Below are 18433 nucleotides of genomic sequence, written 5' to 3'. Positions count from 1 at the left end.
TCAGGCAACTCCTGAGTGACATCAAGGTGATCCTCCCCATGACAGTGAGGGTGGTGCAGATACCAGGACTGGGGTTTGCCACGGTGGCTGTCTTCAACATGGCACACAGTCTCCTAGAGAAGGCCTCTCGCAAACACAGGCATCCCCTCTGCCCACTTCACAGGAGGCCCGATTCAGGAAGACAAAAGGATTCTCGCACCGTAGGGCCTACCATCCTGGGCTGGGGACCAGGTAAGATATAGGTAGAGACACCAGGGCCTGACTGTCACCAGAGGACTCCAAAAAGGAGAAGGCCAGGAAGGTAAAGCCCCTCTAGCTGCCAGCAGAACAAAAGGCCCAGTTTTGTGCCTAAAGTCTGACTAGGACACCTCATGAGATCCCTTCCACCCCACATCTGAGTCTTGGTTTCCTCACCCATGAAACAAGGACTAAGCCTCTATGTAGCACTCAAAGGGCAGTTGCCAGGAACAAGTGGCAGCCCTCTGGGAAGTGGGTGGCATGGTGCATGATGCTATTATCACTGCTGCTACAGCACTGCTGTCGTCCCTCTGTTTCCTAGATGGTCTTGTAGCCCCAGCCCCTCCCTTCTGGCTCCCTGTAACTGCAGCACCCTCAGTTCCAGCCCCAAGTGCAGGGTAGAAGAGGATCCAGAGCTAGGGACCCTGGGCACGGGTTCCAGCTCCATCACGGCAGAGATGGAGGAGTCAAGAGGGCCCAAGGCTTGCCCACCATCGCACAGTGGCAAACCCATGCCACACCTGGACCAGGAGCCCTGCTCTCTTATCCTGTGTACAACTGACCTGACACTCTCCTTGAACATAGGTGTGGCAGAAGGGATTTCTGTTTGTTTCTCAGCTCTAATGAGTAACCCTCCACCTCCCTCACCAGCAAACTCTCTTCCTACCCAAGGATTCTGCTGCCCAGTCTGTGCCCAGGAGAACCAGGAGCTTTGATTCTGAGGCAGACAGCAAATGCACACCCCCTCCCAGTGCTAGCAGAAAGCTCCATGTATTGAAGACCTAACAGTGAGGACCTTGTGGAGTTTAAAAATATAAAAGCATGGATGCTGTGTAGGAGGTTGCAATCCTGGGCCTGGTACAGGTGGGCTGGGCAGAGAAAGGCAGCAGGAAAGCCTCTGTTTGGAGCATCCTTTTGCAAACAGTTATCAGGCTAATCATTAATAGCAGTAAAGAGGAGCACATCTAGCATTCTGGGACTGAGCTATTGGAATGAAAAAAAAAAAAGGCTGGGGATGTGGCTCAGTGGTTAAATATCCTTGAGTTTAATCCCCACTATTAAAAAAAAAAAGAACAAGGTGGGGGATGGGGCTCAGGGGTCACAACCTGAGATGTGTGTGGGGCCTGCCAAGAGGCTGGTGCGGCTGCCAAGGAGGCTGCAGGGTGGGCAGCCAGGGCCAGATCACAAGCTCTCCTCACTCTGTATTTCTAACCTTGTTTTAAGGAAAGAAGGCTCAGCTTCTTGCCTGAGGTCACCCAGAGAGCCAGTAAGGTACGGAGTGAAGACTTCTGCACCATTCTAACGATGGCTGTGGGGGCAGCCACTTTACACACAGGAATGACAACATCAGGATGTCGTTGAGGCTATTTAAACCTCTTCACAACCGGCTAGATGCCGCTGGCCTATGTACATAACCCCCTGGCCTCGGTTTCCCCACCACATGGTGATGGTGGGTTGGGGGAATCAGTCTTTACACAGCACTCAGCGGAGCCCATGGCTCACAAGAAGAACCTGTGACTGTTGCTTTTTTGCAATGGGACCCTGGGACAGAGTGGCTTCAGTGGGAGAACATGCACATGCAGTCTCTGGCTGAGAGGGAGCCATTTGGTTAGCATCAGGGAGTTAACCTGGAGGCAAGAAGGCTGGCAAGTGGCTGTGGCAGGAGCTCAGGTGGCAGACCAAGGGGCCTGAGACTGAGAGGCCACCCAAGTGCGTGGTACCAGCAGTGATGGGTAAGGAACAGGATTTGGGATATGTGTTGGCCTGGGCCCTCTTTTCCTCTTTCCTAAAAGTGCCAGCTCAAATTCTACCACTTTGGTAGCAGTGACTTTGCCAGAGTAGGACACTGGGTTCAGACTCTCCTTGCCCTCCATTGTCAAGATAACATTTAAAATGACAAATGATATTTTTGATTGTGTCAAACAAACACAAACCCCCTTCTTTAGCTCGCCCTAGGATAGCACAGCTTCCACCTGACATAGAATGAATTTCCCTGGAGAAACTGGGCACTGCTAGGAAGTCTTGTGAATAATTAGGCAGATAAATGCACTTGACTCTTGATAAACCATGCACAGCTTAAAGCCTAAAAGATGTGTGTTGCATGTTGGGAACTGAACTGTGCCCACCCCCCATCCATATGTCAGAGTCCAACCCCACAGTGTGGCAGTGTCTGGAGACAGGACCTTTGAGGAAGTAATTAAGGCTAAGTGAGGTTAATCTCCTCGTAGGAAGAGGAGATTAGGCTGGGCATGGTGGCACAGCCTGTAATCCCAGCAACCCGAGAGGCTGAGACAGGAGGATCTCGAAGTCAAACCAGCCCCAGCAACGGCAAGGCATTAAGCAACTCAGTGAGACCCTGTCTCTAAATAAAATACAAAATAAGGCTGGGGATGTGGTTCAGTAGTCGAGTCCCCCTGAGTACAATCCCTAGTACCACCTGCAAAAAGAAGAGGAGATTAGGACACAGATCAAGGGATGACCTTATAAGAGACATTGAGAAAGCAGCCATCTGCAATGCAAGGAGTGAGTCTCAGGAGAAATCAAACCTGCTGCACCTTGATTTGGGGATCAGGCATCTCTGACCAGTCCCTGGCCCTCCTGAGCCTCAGTTTCCCTGCATGTCCCACATGTTAGGCAGACTAGGTGAGATCCTGAGGCCCTTGATCCTTGGACCTCAGGGACTGTCCACAGGAAATGGTGGACAGGTGGGGATGGGCACGTACCTGTTAGGGTGGGGGAAATGCAGCAGCCTCTCGCAGGCTGGGGGGTGGCCCCGGGGTGGCGGACTTCCTGCAGGGAGAAACAGTCCCTGGTGACAGGTGGGGCTGGGGCCCTCAGCAAGATCCAGATCCAGCAGACCCTTCTCCGAGCCGGGGGTGCAGTGACCATAGCTCCCATTCACTAGGCAAAAACCACAGGGAGAGAGGAGACAAGTGAGTGGTGACAGCCTGCAGGAGGGCACGGGGAGAGGGTGGGCATCAGTTACGGCTGGGAAGGAGCACTGGAGCCACCTGAGGGACCGTGCTTCCTCACCAAAATCCCAACCAGCAAGACCAGTAATAAAATCCCCAGATCTCCAACACAGATGCCAAGGCTTCACTGCTGAGAGGACCATTATGCAAACACTGGGCACTTAATGTGAACCAGACACTATTCTAACAGCAAGAAACAGGTGAGCAGAACAAACCCCTGGTGTCTTGGAGTTCACAGCCTGTCGTTCCTGATGCTTGCACCTCAATCCTTGCATGGTTGCTGCACCTGTGCCAGCATGGGGGGGGGTCCCACAGGTACTCGCACATGTGTGCCAAGGAGGAGATGTGGTCCAACAGCACTACTGTCCCTGGTACCAAAGCCCTACCTGTGCTGCTTCCCAAATCACATTTCACAGCAAAGAGGTGGTGTGTGATCATTCCCCTCCACTCCACCCTCCATTCCCTGGCAACCTGTTGAATGCCCAACCTTGCCCACTACAGGTCTCTAGGAAGCCTAATTGAGGCAATAGATGTGACAGGCCTTGAAAAGCTACACAAAGTGATACAAACGTCAGGCACAGTTGCTCTGAGCTCCTTCCCCTCTCTGGGCCTCTTTCTCATCTATAGATGAGGATGGTTAACCTGGAACATCTTGGGCTTTCTACTTTGTCACCTCTGGGGGTGATGCAGAGGAGGTAAGGACATGGACTTGGTGACCTTTAGACCATAGTGTGACCCCCACCTCTGCCCGAAGCCCACAATGCCACTGGGCAAATCCCTGCATGTGGCTGACCCTCGGCTCCCCTGGGCAACAAGGGACAGTCACACCAGTTTCTCCAGGGACGCCGTGAGGTTTGGAAAGCAGAAGCGCACAAGCCCTGGCACAGTGCTGGCACCTACAGGTGCATGTGGAATGGAAAACATCCTTGAGGTTAAACTGCACTTCGAGACCTATAAGGTGCCCTACAGATGCAATAAAATTTTATCAAGGGGTCCAAGGGTTGTCCAGGCACTGTCAACGCTGAGCGAGATAAAGCATCAAGGTGAGAAAAAAAAGGGAAGACCAGAACATAGCCAACCGCTTAAGCTAAGGACAAGGAGAGCAGCAACTAGATCAATATCCAGGGTCCCACTGCCCTCTGAAGGAGGTATGCATGCCAGTGTCCCCATTTGACAGAGGAGAAAACAAGCTCAGGGAAGAGACACTCTCACCCAAGCATTAGTATGCAGAGGAGACTGCCCTGCTCTCGAGGTCCCTGGCAGTCAAGGGGCTCGGGCAGCCTGTTGGGGGCCTCAGATGAGCATCTGCTCCACGCCACCTTCCCGTCCTGCTGTGGGGAATGCTTGCTCCGCTGGCCTCAGCGGCTGCTCAGCCAGCCCCTCACAGGCTTATTTTTTAATAACTTGGTTGTTTTTTAATTAAAAAGAAATCCCTGGTAACAAATGTGAATGGCTGGAGTTAATGAGAGCAGGCTGCAGCTCGTTTCACTCCATCTCTGCTTGGCCGTCCTCGCCTTTTCCAAATGGTTTCTGCATGTGATTTTATTGTCCCATTGAGGCAAGCCTTGGGACGGGGCCTCAGAAAACTGTGGATAATTTTATGACCATTAATAGCATTTGGAGCAGAGCGCGCTTAATCATCACTTGGGGCTGCTCCGCCAGGGTCTTCCTCCAGAGTCCTGGGGGGGCGGGTGCAGTTCTGAGCCTTCCTTGAGGACACGTAGGAGCTGTGTGCAGGAAAGGAAGACTTTGGGCCCCGGGATGAGCAGTGGGAGCCTTGAGTTTTCGAAGCCCTTACTTGGCCACTGTCTATCCCAGGGTAGGGCCAGTACAGCCATTCTCCAGATGAGGAAAAGCCAAGGTTTGGACAGATTAGCTGCCTCGGTCCAGGCTCAGAGGTCTGTAAGAGGCAGGGCCACAACCCAAATCCAGACGTCTTAGATTTCAAGGTCCAGCTCTGTCCTGCTACCTCTCAATCAACTGATGAGTAACTATAGACCCCCAAACAAGCATCTCCAACTGGGACCCCAAGGAAGATCAGAGAGGTTAAGCAGTTTGCTAAGTACACACAGGGAGTTACAGGCTGAGTTGAGGTCAAACCCATCAACTCTGTGGGAAGAAACGGTCATTATCAGCTGTTTCCTGCCTGGAGACAGAGGTTTTTCTACAATAGATAAACAGGCTGGATTAGGGAGAGAGCCTCTCCGGTCACAATTTGGCACTGGTTGGTGCTCCAAGTCCATTCCAGCCCTTTTCTCTTGTACTACCACAGAGCTCTGGAGGGAAGCTTTGACATCCCAACCTTGCAGAGGGACACTGAACACCAGAGCTGGCAAGTGGCCACCAAGGTCATATAGCCACTGCAGATCACAGGGCCCACAGAAAGGTCTCCCAAAGCCCATACCAGACTCTCGCCCAGGCTTCCTGTTTGCTTGAAGGCTGGAAGGTTAAAGCAGGGGGCTGACGTGTGTCCCAGAGATGCTGTCACCACCACAAAGATATAGGTGCTGCCTAGCGCAGGGAGTCTGTCAGGAAAGACATGGGCGCCATCTCCCACTGCTGGAGTCTGGCCTCTCTGCTCCAAGGGCATAGCAAGGCCCAGATGGGGAGACCCCTTCCTGCCCACACTGTCTCCAGGGAGTGAGAGAGCCACACGGACTGCCCTGCTGCCCTAAGGAGGAAGTGGGGGTGCCCCGGGAAAGGGCCGGCACCCAGCAGCCTCATCTCCCTCTGTGCCACAGGGGGCCAAGAGTGGACTTCGGAGGTGGCTTTCCCTATGCAAATGAAGCTCCTCTTCACTGGAGACTGATGGGTCCCATGTTCATTTTTACAAGTTGGTAAGAAATCTTAGAACGTCAAGAGCTGGAACTGACTATCTATTTTATTAATAAATAAACTGAGGCTCCGAGCGAGCAAGAACCTTTCATGGTCACACAGCAAATCCACAGTGGAACCTGGACTGGCACTTCTGAAGTTAGGTAAGAATTTGGTCTACTTTCCTCATCAAGCCTCAGTCTTCTTATCTGTCAAATGGTACTGACACCTACCTTACAAGGTTATGGGAACAGGCGAGATTATAAATACAATGCCCTTGGCACGGTGCCTAGCTTACAGGAAGCACCTGGAAAGGAATGATGAGGACACTTATTTCATCTATTTCTCCTCCAGCTTGGGGAAGGGAGGCAGGGCCTTGTTTGAGAAGCAGTCTATCCCCAGAAAGGTCAGACTCGGATGACCCTGAGGATAGACTGATGAGGACCAGCCTCCAAGATTTGAGGTTCACCAAATACAGGGCTGGGCAGTCTGGATGAGGTCACAGCCAGCAAATCTGAAGCAAATGGCTCCAGTTACACACCAGAGAGCTTTGCAAATTATCGTAATGAGTTGGCTGTAAAGTGGCACCACATATAAGGTGACTCCCCACAAGAATTTTAATTTATGCTGAAACCTGCCAAGTCTGTGTGAGTGGACATGGACACGTTCAGCAACTCAGGCCCAGACGCGCCACCCTGCAGCCTCAGCAGCACCCGCAGCCGGGTGGGGGAAGGCCTACGTGGTGCTGCCTTCTCCTTCACTAGCAGACTTCTAGTGCCTACCCAGTAGCAGGCTGGAAAAAGGCACTGCCCTTTACAGTTTACAGTAAAGGTTCCCAGCCATCACCCCGGAGCTTCATTACAACCCTCAGAAGTTGGCTAGGCAGGTTCAGAGGGGGAAAGTGACTTGCCCAAGCCCACAGAGCAAGTCAGCGAACTTTACCAGGCAAGACAAGAAACAACTGAGGCTCTGGGGGCCACCATTCAGCCCCTGCCACCACGACTCCACTCTGCTGTTGTACCATAAACAGCAGTCATGAGAAGTATGTAAAGGAGTGAGTGGGGCTGTGTTCCAATAAAACTTTATTTAGAAAAATAGATCTCTGGCTCTTGAGCTATTAATCTGCCAATCCTTGAACTTATGCAGCAGTTAGAGAGGGATTCAGAATTGGAGATGGTCATACTTTCCTGAGTCTGTAAAATGGGGAGAATTTTACAGGGTGGAGTCAATGACATGATAATCAATACTGCACACAGGGCCAGCTCTGCGGGGCATTTAATAAATTCAAGTACCTTCAGCCTGGCCCTGGGTGCCCCATAACTTGGGGTCCTTTCACCTGTGTGTCTCCTTACACTCCCATGATGCTTTGCAGCTCCTGTCAGGCCCCTGCCATCTGTTCAGGGGCCTGACCCTCTCACACTGTGGGCACTCAGAGCCCAGCTTCTCCTCCTGGCACATTCCCTGGGCTCTCACCTCCCTGACTGCACAGCACAGCTCCCAGAATCCCTTGTGGGGCTGCCACTCAGGGTGCACCTGTCCACCTGCACAGGCCTGGCAACTCACATGTATTCTGTCACTCCAGAGTTGGATTGGGACACTCAGTACTGCCACCCTGGTGCTTTTCAGTGCAGCTAAGGCCTCTCCTCCCTGCAAGTCTGTGACAGCCTTCAGGACAAGGACCTTGAGGCCCCAGGGCTGCTGAACATCAGTATATCCTGAAATGTGGCTTTGCCCGACTTATTTCACACATGGAAGAGAAAACAGGGGCGCATCCAACTCTTACAGATCAGCAGGGTCACTAAGCCCAGGGCCCCACTGAGGACATCCCTCCACACAGTAAGACCCACAATAGAAGGTGTAGATATAGGGAGGATGGCTGGCTGGGTGGGCTGTTCCACGTTCACCTTCATGCCAACTCCATGCCAGATGCTGTGATTAGGGGAACTGGTCAACCTCTGGTCACACACACACACACACACACACACACACACCTGGTCTAAAGCCCCAGTCTGCCATTCACTTTCTGGTGTTTGACTCTGGAATGAGTCACCTCACCTTTCTGCACCTCTGTTTCATTTGTAAAATGGAGATAAGAGTCGTAGCTGCAGAGGTGAGCTAAGCTATTGGGATTAAGTGAGATAATACACGTGGACTCCCTGGAATGGTGCCTGTTGCATTTGATACCTCGAAAAGGGTGTCTTTACAGGAAGGGAAACTAGGTCACAGCCTCCCTGGGGCGGGCCTGCTTTCTTGGGCTGTGTGTACCAGCAGCCATGAAAGGGCAGCTCCAGGCCAACCAGGTCTCACCAGCAGCCCTTCCCCAGGAGTCTGAGCATGGACTCTCTAGGCAGCGCACAGCAGGGCTGCAGTCCCCGCTGAGCCTCAGTTTCCCTCTGAGCAGTGCAAGTGCTGGGACTGGTCTTCCCGCATGCCAGGCTCTGACAAGTAGGACACAGAGATGACAGAGCAGGGGACGCCGGGTGCTGCCCACTTCCCAGGCCCAGGGAGGGCCAGTGGCTCACCTAAGGACAACCCACAAAGGCAGAGTCAAGCTGCATTTAGCTCCCAAGGCCCTGTGTGCCCAACAGATGCTTTGCGGTACCCTTTTCCCCGTTCAGGAGAACCAGGAAAGGGAACGGTCAGGCTTTTCTTCCAGCCACCTCAGCCCAGCAGGACAGGGCAGCCAAGGCCCACTTACTTGCTGAGCCACTTTGGAGTGTTCACAGCCATCAGGGGGCCTGTGACCTGGTCAGGGCCTCCAGAGCCGCAGCTCCTGATGGTCGAGGCCTCACGCCGGGTTTATGGCCGTCCACCGTCTCTTATCCCAGACCACCAGAATCCCATAAATTCCCCTTTAAAGCTAAGCTAGATTTACAGGGACTTGGGCCAATAAAACCTGAGCAGACTCACCTCAGGACAGCCCTGAGAAGAAACCGAGTGAGTCACCAGTTCCCTCCCAACCCAGGGCCAGGAAGTGCAGAGGCCAGGGCTGGTCACACGTGTTGGTGCAGACATGTGTAGACATATATGTAGAAGGGTCAACTCTCCCCTCAAACTGTTACCAAATTAGCACATATTTGTGGAAGGAAGGGAGGGAGGGAGGGAGGAATGAACAGAAGGGGAGAGAGAATGAACCTAGGCAGAAATTGGAAAGTATCTTCCATTAGGTTACCAGTTACAGAGCCACAGCAGATGCTGTTCTTTCCCCTGAATCTATAGACATTTTTTATTTTTAAAAAGCCAGGGTAATAGGATAATATACATATTTTCTTGTCCTCTGCTTTTTTCACTTAATGCTATAGGATGAATATCAAAGTTGATGGAGTATCTATTATGTGCCAGACACAGTCCTAGGCTCTTCCCGTGCCAGTATTGCTAACCCTATTTTCCAGAGGAAGAGAAAGAGGAAGAAGAAGGGGCATGGCCAAAATCATGCAGCTGGTAAATGGTAGAGACAGAATGCAAGGCCAGCTCTATCAGACTTGGAAGGCATGCTGACCTTGACATTGTTCCCCATCACTAAGGAACTTAGGATAGATATATCTTTATATCTATCTATCTATCTATCTATCTATCTATCTATCTATTTATATCTATCTATCTAGCTAGCTAGCTTTCCCAGAGTACTAGTCTATTCCAGCTGCTATAACAAAATACCATAGGCCTTGTGGTTAACCAATTGAATTTTATTTTCTCACATTTCTGGAAGCTAGAGATACAAGATCAAAGTATCAGCCAATTTGGTTTCTGGTGAGGGTTCTCTTCTTGGCTTGCAGAGGGCCACTTCTTCACTGTGTTCTCACATGGCCTTTCCTTGGGGCATGAGCACTGAGAGGGAGGGAGCATACTAGTCTCTTGTTTTGAGTTTACTAGTCCTATTGGATCAGGGCCCCACCCTATGACTACGTTCAACCTTAATACTTCTTTACTCCAAATATAGCCAGACATCTTAATATCACATTTCCTAGCATCCAGAATAGTAATCCAATAAATTCTGCTCATTATAAATTACTCAATCTCAGATATTCAAAGTAGAGCAAGACAGGTTAGTCTGATATGAGCTGATTCGCTACAGTCAGATGCACAAAGCCCTTTCTTTCTTTTTTTTAAAACATTTTATTATATTTTTAGGTGTAGCTGGACACAACACAATGCCTTTATTTTTATGTGGTGCTGAGGATTGATCCTGGGTCCCGCCCATGCTCGGCGAGTGCTCTACCACTGAGCCACAATCCCAGCCCCACACAGCCCTTTCTAACAAATAATTTTAATGACTATATTAAGTCTTCTATTTTATAGTTGTTGTACATATTTTATTTATCTTTCAACATTGGATTAAGATTGTCTAGAAAAGTGAAAAACTAGAAAACACATAATGAACGTCTGCACGGACCTGTCTTACTGTTCATCCACACTAATAGCCTTAAGATAATCACCTAGACACAGAATTGCTGTCAAGGGATATGCAGAATTTTTAAAAATTTCCTACCTACCACTCAAACTGCATGCACCTCTGAAAGGACAGTGTTGCCTTATTCTGCATACTCTGCATATCCCCTCCCCCCTCTCTGGATTGAACCCAGGGGCATTTTACCACTGAGCTATTTCCCCAGCCCATTTTATTTTTAATTTTGAAACAGGGTCTCACTAAGTTGCCCATGCTGGCCTTGAACTTGCAATGCTCCTGCCTTAGCATCTGGAGTCTCTGGGATTACAGGTGTGCACCAGCCCGGCTGCTGTAATAATTAGAAGAGAATTTTATAATAGAAAAGAATAGGAGATAGCCCATATATCCAACAATAGAATGATTGAGTAAGCTATAGCTAAGTAACAAACTATACAGACATTAATTAAACATGAGGCAGTAAAACCCCATCATGCTCTAAATATGGTCCCTAAACTTGACTCACTTAAAAATACAGAGATGTGTTCTTATGCAGTGAATTAAAAATGGTATTTTTTCCTGGGGTTTTCCAGTTCATGTGTGGGGAAGCGTTTTTATTAGAAAAGCCCACTGTCACCACATCCACTCCACCCGGGAACTGAGAAGGTCTCCAGGGGTCAGGAGGCAGGCACTTCTGAAACCCATCCATTCCCCAGGCCCAACCTCCAGAGAAGAGCTAGATGGAGGGCGGGAGCAACTGTCCACGGCCAGCCGTGTGTGACAGGAACTGGTCTCGTTACAAGGGATCTCATCATGAATTTTACTGGATTTACTAAAGATCTTCATTATAAGAGAAAATATTTGTAGGAATGATGTTGAAGGAAGAGATTGAACAAGGGCGAGAGGAAGGCAACGAGGCTGCAAGGAAGCTGAGCTGGATGTGCGGGACCTTGGGGAGGCAGAGGGAGGATGCGGGGGTCCCTTCTGCTGCAGCAGGAAGCCGCACGGGGAGAGCAGGGAGCCCTGGAATCCTGTCTGTCTGGGTTGAAAAAAGGCTTTGGAAGGAAGAGCGGCTGCAAAGAGGCTGGTGGCTTTCAGAGAGGAGTGTTTCTTCAACTCTCTCCAGGGCTCGTTTGGACTGAGGGACCCGTCCTGTCTCCCGATGGCAGTGGTGGCAGCAAGACCCAATCAGTTTTAGAATTGTTGTCACACACACAAGTGAGTTTTGTGGCACATATATTTTAAAATAAAAATTTAAAACTCTCTATTTACATATATCAAAATATTTCTTCCTGTTTTAAAAATGAACAAATAATTCTTGAGACTAAATCAAAGATAGAGTGATGCTAGACACGGGCCCCAACTAGCCTGGCAGCGAGCACCCTCCAGGCATCTGGTCTGGGTGCAGGTGCCCGTTCCTCCCAGCCCATCCATCACAAGCAATTCCAGGGCAGGGACAGAGTGGGGCACTCCCAGATGCCATGCCAAGGGCCCCCTGTCCTCTTCCCCTTGAGGGCTGATCAAGGGGAACAGCCTCAGAGGAGACAGGAGCATTCAGCTGGCAGAGAGATGCACTGTCCAGGGCCTCCCAAGACTCAGGGCTGCAGGAGCCAGTGTCCCCTCCCTCCTCTGCACGCCACAGCCTCCAGCTCCTTCCCTAAGAGAGGCTGCACCTATGCCAACGGAGGAGATGGGCAGTGTCTCTCCATGGGCAGCAGAGACTCCAGGTTGGGAGGGGGCAAAGTAAGGGCCTAAGGAAAGAAAATTTTCTCCTGGCAGAAGAAAATATTGCATGTATTTAGCATATTTCAGTATCTCTCTGGGGTGGGGAAGGGGTGGTCTAGCCAATAAGCCTGATGTCCCTTAAAGTCCTCAGATACTATGTCTTATCATACCAAAGGATCCCAATTCCAAAATTCAAGGGTTGGCATTTCTGTGCATCTGGGATTCTAAAACTCTTTCTCCCTCTTAGATGAGGCCATTTTATGAAGCTAAGCATTTCAATTTCTATGGCTCTAAGATTCAGTGACGGCATGGATCAGGCACGAGGACGTTCTCTGATCCTGAGGTTGTAAAATTCCATGCGACTCGGATCCAACGGCTGCCATTTCTAGTCGGCCCTGGAGTCCCCATCATCAGCCCCTGCCTGGCCCCAGTCACCAGGAGAACAGGGATGTTCAACAAAAACTGTTTATTTTTATCCAAGTTCAAGAAAGTATTGGGATGACAAGAAATCTAGAGGAAATGGCTGTTGAAATCTATAAAAATTTCTCGAAAACAAACATATTCTACCTGCATTTTTCAGCAAGAACAGGACCATAAATGTTAATGTCAGATATAGATTTATGATTTCACGTCTGGACTTTTTTTTTTTTTAATCCTCTCCCCTTAAATCAAGCTAATAAGTTAACTTCTATGCCCATGTTGGCTTTTCCCCCAAATGATGAAATGTTCCTTCAAACCAATGGAAAAACTTGAAGCCCAAAAGGCAAGTATCCAGCAACAGGATGGCGGAGGGGGACTGCCCAGTCCAGACCGCCTGGGGTGGGGGCCTCACGAGGCGGCATCTAAACCCCCTCCCTCCGTCTCTGTGGGAGGGATCTGAGAGTTCTAGTCCCTGGCAGGAGTTTTCGACTTTACCATGCAGGAGAGCAATATGCATTCTGTATAAACCAGGCTTGCATTCTGAATTCTGATCTTTTTCCTGGCCAGTGGTGTGCCCTAAGACAGTGGTAGGTCCCAGCGCCCTCCATCAGCGGAGGAGACGATCAAGGCTCCATGGGGGCAGCGCTCCTCAGCCCCGCATTTACTAGGGACCAATCGTAAGTACATTTTCCACTGAAGATATTCTCAACTTTTGGAGGGCTTTATCCCCATGACCCTATGGATGAAAGGTGGAGCACTGCAGGCGCCCGGGGCCTGCAGGAAGCCTCTGCACCTGTAGGAAAGGGCACCATGCAGAGCAGGCAGTGGGAAGGGTTCCCTGTGCTGCAGAGATGCAGAATTTCTACACCCATGGAAAAGGTGATTTGTTCCACAGAGAAGCCAGAAAGGCTGGCGACGCCACAGCCTTGGCTTATGAAAATCCCCACCCCAGATCTGACTCCCAGGGCCTCTCCTCTGGGAAGCTGTCCCTGACCAGCCCTCCTCCGCTTCCCTCCCCAGGGCTCCTGTAGGCACCCTCAGACTCCACTGCAGCAAGGTGCCCCCCAGAGGCACACTGGATATCACTGAGACTCTGGTGGTCACATGACTGGGAACCACTGACATTTAGTGGGGAGGGGCCAAAACTCACTGCTGCCAAGGGTGAGTCAATCCAACACTAACTTTTTAATATCTTGCCAGATATTCAAAATATCTGTAAACAAGCATCCTGGTCATCTAGGCCTAGAACATAGGTCCATTTTACACATAAACACAAAGTACTTTTTTCATGCTCTTGACATACACAAAATTTTCCAGGCATGGAAGAACTACCATGTAAATTAGGGAAAGCCTGTACTGTGCTTTGTTTGGACGTTGACCAAGGGTTGTTCACCATTTCAGAGTACCACGTCACCCAGGGCCTCTCTGCCTGTGACACTCGGGCACCCCTCAGGCTGGGGGATGCCTGCACAGGTGCGAATACCTGATGACTTCACCCCACCTTCTGGCACATTCATGTTGAGCACGGACACGTGGAATCACACATGACTCAGGAGTGAGCTTCATTTCTCCTTTTATATTACAATTAAAACATTATGTGGAATTTTCCTGAGTGACGGTGCAGAGGAGGCTACATTACGGTTGGATTTCACGTCAGGAGTGTAAAGGAAGCAGAACAAAGAGGGCCCTGTTAGATAAAGGACACGCTGCAGAGGACCCCTGGCCCCAGTCAGCTCCTCATTCTCCAGAGGAGGAAAGCCAGGCCTCCCCCACGGTACTGAGCAAGTGCGCCAGGGTCAGGGTTGGCCCAGGTGTGTGCACCGCCACCGCACAGGCCTCTCGAAGGGCAGGATTTCTTAGAATCCCAGGGTCTGTTTCTAGGTTCAGTGACAGGGTCTTGAAGTCAGAGGGACCCATAGGAAGGCAGGCACACAGTCCCCATGCAGGCTGCCCAGCAGGGTGACTTGGCATGAGGTGGGGTGGGCGGGTGTCAGGCTGACTCCAGGAACCACAGAGGAGGGGGGTCTCAGCAGGTGGTTTGGCAGGTATGGTCTCTGGACACTGATGAGACCAAGCTCATGTCTGCCCCCTGCCTCCTAGCAGACCTCCCTTTCTCAGCCCCCACCCCCGCCCCCAACACCACCCCTCCTCCCAACCTCACCAACCCTCTCACTTCAAGCCACCATCCTCGGGCTGGGGTTGTGGCTCAGCGGTAGAGCGCTCGCCTAGCATGCGTGGGGCCCTGGGTTCAATCCTCAGCACCACATAAGAATAAATGAATGGAATAAAGGTATTGTGTCCAACTATAACTAAAAAAAAAAAAAAAAAACACCATCCTCCACCTGGCCAAGCTTGTCCCCTCCCCCACCACAGCCAGGGTTATCTGGCAAAAATCTGGCCGTGGTTCCCCCTGCTCCTAACCCTCTGTGGCTCCCACTGCCCTCGAGATAACCTGGTGACAAAGAAGACCCTGGCCTTCCAGTGGCTCCCACTGCTCCATCCCGTTGACTCCGGCTCACTGCCCAGGCATCCCCCATGCCCGACTGCGCACACTGCCCAGACCTGCCCTGTTCTTTCTCCCAGCTTGCCCTCAGTGGTTCCCACACCCAGTGTGCCCTCGACACCACCTCTGTGCCACACGGCCCTGTGTGCACTCCCTCTCTGGGCTCTGCCTGCACTGTGTAGCAGTGGCTCTCGTAGAAGTGCATCAAATGCCAGCTTGGAAAACAAAACATGACACTCAGGCACCCCTCAGGAAGAGCTGGGGTCCCTAAAGGGACAAATGGCTTTGTGATGTCTCAAGATTCTTACATCAGCTCTGCAGACAGAGGCCACATCAACCTCACTGAAGAGATGAGGAAACTGAGTCTGAGAGGTGATGAGCCAGGTCTGTCTGGGACAAAGCTCTGCTGGGCTGCCGGGTCACTGTCCTCCAGGACGGAGCCCGTCACACTCATACCAATGACCTCATCAGCCTTTGCTGAGGCTGGAGGCTGGGGCCAGCTCAGAGACCCAGCATCTCTTCTTCAGATGAGCCTGATGTCACAGGGTGCTCCACCTTCACCACGCATCTGGTCAGAGGAAAGGGTAAACAGAAAATAGAAAGAGGGCCACCCAGGCTCAGGGTGCCACTTCCCCGAGGCTGGCCTGATTTCTTCTCACCCTCTTGCTGCCGTGCATGCCGGCTGAGCTGTGGCAGTTGGCTGCCAAGTGTGGGGACCCCATCGGCTGCCCAACCGTGAATGAGCACAGTGTTTGGGACCAGTCAACAAGATGGATGTTGTTTCGATTCGGTTCCATGCACTGTAAACATTCTGCAGCCGACGCAGCTCCAGGTGGCTCACTGGCTCTCGCTGGCAGCTGGGCCAGCCTGCAAAGGCCCATTAACATGGACATAAACAAGGAGGGCTGGGGAATGGAAGGCAGGGCACACGGCCCCGTGCCACTTTCAGAGACAAGAACACAACTGGAGCAGAAATCCGGGAGCCAGCCTGGAGACGGAGGCAGCCACCAGAGACTGAGCAGGGTCCAGCCTGGTTCTGTTCCAGCTCTTGATGCTGAGCCGACAGCTGAGTCTCACATCTCATCCAGGCCTCAGCTTCCTCCTCTGGAGAAACAGGAATGGGTTCCATGCCCAAACAAATTATTTACGAATGAGTTAACACGGGACCAGCAGCTGTTTGAGGACAAGGACTAGATCTGATCCATTTTGGCCCCGTGGTGAAGCGCAGGGGCTTTAGAGACAGACAACCTGATATGGAATCTGAACACTGCCATTCACCTGCTGTGTAGTCATGGCCAGGTAACCTAACTTCTCTGAACCCTCACCCGTAAAATGCAGAGCATACTTGTTGCTTACTGAGAGGACCTTAGTCCTCTCAGGACTTACTGAGAGGATCGAATGAGACAATGCTGCCAAAAGGCACTTAATTTGGGGCCTGGCATGTAAGCAACAGAGGGATGTCACTATTTGGGACCTCAGAGGCTCATCTAGCCAACTGGGAGCAGGCTCTCAGGAGGACGCAGGTTGGCCAAGGCTGGGGGATGGCCAGGTCTTCTGGGATCTCCCTCCTGGTCTAAGACCTTCTTTGGATCCCTGTCCAAGCACTCAGCCTGCCTGGCGCCCCTGTGGGCCTCTCAGCTGGGTCCCAGACATCAAGCCCCAGGCCCATGCGGGAGGCAGTTCAACTTGATGAACACTGATTCTCCAAGAGCCAGCTGGCCAAGAACCAATGTGTCAAATGACCAATTCATCAAAAGCCAATTAGCCACAAATTACTTTGCCAAATGGCCACATTCCCAAAATTTCCAAATAAACAGTTACCCCAAACTTGTTTATTTTAACCATTTATAAAGATGACAATAATTTATGTTAGAGGAGATGCTTTGAGTTTTAGTTAATAAGTTTTCATTTGGGGTTCACAGTATGTTAAAAAATATTAAATTGGTCAGAAATCTAGGATTATGGGTTGGTTTGGTCTTCTTATTTAGTATTTACTCTCAGTTCATTTCATTAGATTCAGTAACCAAATGTCGATGTTTCACATAGGAAAGCTCAAAGGTTCACCATGCACTAGGTTGAATTGTGGCCCCTAAAAAGATATGCCCAAGTCAAGTCTCTGGAACATGTGAATGTGATCTTCTTGGGAAAAATTATCTTTGAAGATATAATAAGGTTAAGGATTTTAAGACAAGATCATCCTGGACTGTCCTGTTGGGCCCTAAATCCAATGAGAAGCATCCTGAGAAGAGACACACAGGCAGAAAAGTGACCAAGAGGCAGCAGGGTCCTGCTGATAACCTTGGTTTCAACTCTTGACCTGTAAACTGTGAGAGAATAAATACCTGTTGTTTAAAAATTTCCCATCATTTTAAATGACCAGGTTTGTGGTAATTTGTTATAGCAGCCTCAGGAAACTAATACACACTTCTTTTTAAAAATCATTATTATAAACCATTTTCTGTCTTGCCAATTCTTATCTCCTTTAAAAGGATGCTTTTACTAATTACTTAAAAAAAACAACTTATTAACCTTGGCTTGTTTATTTCTACCAATTAACATGCAACTGTGATATGGATATGCATGCTCCTTCTTAGCTCATAACTTTATCCTGCTTTTAAAGGACTTTTTATGACTTACAACTAACTTTTAAAATTCTTTCTTTAAAAGAAATTTCATATTAACGGCTAATTAGTAGCCATCTTATATCTGCTCTTTAAAAATAGGAACAAATCAAATTGAGCAATGTATAAAGATGATAATACACCATACTAACACACTAGTGTGGTTAGTTCAGAGTGTAAGAGGATCTAAATCAATACACACAATTCTCTGAATCTGAAGAATAAAGAAGAACAGCCATACAATTGGCTAAGCAGATGCAATGGAAACACAGCCATTCATGATGAAAATCTAGGCAGACTAGAAATAGAAAAGGATTTCCTCAATGAAGTATATCAATGACTACAGCTAACATCATGCTTAACAGTCAAAGACTAAATGATTTTCCCTAATACTGGGAAGAAGCAAGAATTCCACACTCTCCTCTCCTATTCAACACTGAGGTCCTGGCTAGTGAAGAGGGGAAGGAAAGAGAAAAACACAAAGGTGGGTGTTATGGTTTAGATGTGAGCTGTCTTCCAAAAGCTCCTGTAAAAGACAATGCAAGAAAGTTTAGAGGAGAAATGACTGGATTATAAGAGTCCTGACCTAATCAGTGCATGAATCTGCTGATAGGGATTACTGGGTGATAACTGCAGGCAGGTAGGTGTGGTTGGAGGAAGTGGGTCATTAGGGGGCATGCCTTTGGGGTTTATATTTTGAATCTCAGAGTCAGTCTCTCTCTCTCTCTCTCTCTCTCTCACCCCCCCCCCCCTTCCA

The 18433-nt window shown here is 49.9% G+C and overlaps 1 protein-coding gene across 3 annotated transcripts in view; it reads right to left on the bottom strand.

Annotated features, from left to right (window-relative positions):
• Glis1 (GLIS family zinc finger 1) overlaps positions 1–18433 on the bottom strand; it is a 233764-nt gene that overhangs the window by 86113 nt on the left and 129218 nt on the right. For all 3 annotated transcript variants that reach the window (XM_048815347.1, XM_048815346.1, XM_015484974.2), the window contains one exon: positions 2961–3138. In XM_048815347.1, coding sequence (XP_048671304.1) covers positions 2961–3138 — 178 coding nt within the window. The remainder of the gene's footprint in view (positions 1–2960; positions 3139–18433) is intronic.

Source organism: Marmota marmota, unplaced genomic scaffold (genome assembly GCF_001458135.2).
Source record: "Marmota marmota marmota unplaced genomic scaffold, marMar, whole genome shotgun sequence".
Lineage (NCBI taxonomy): Eukaryota > Metazoa > Chordata > Mammalia > Rodentia > Sciuridae > Marmota > Marmota marmota.
Note: the sequence above shows the minus strand (reverse complement) of the source record. Positions and strands in the feature narration are given on the sequence as shown.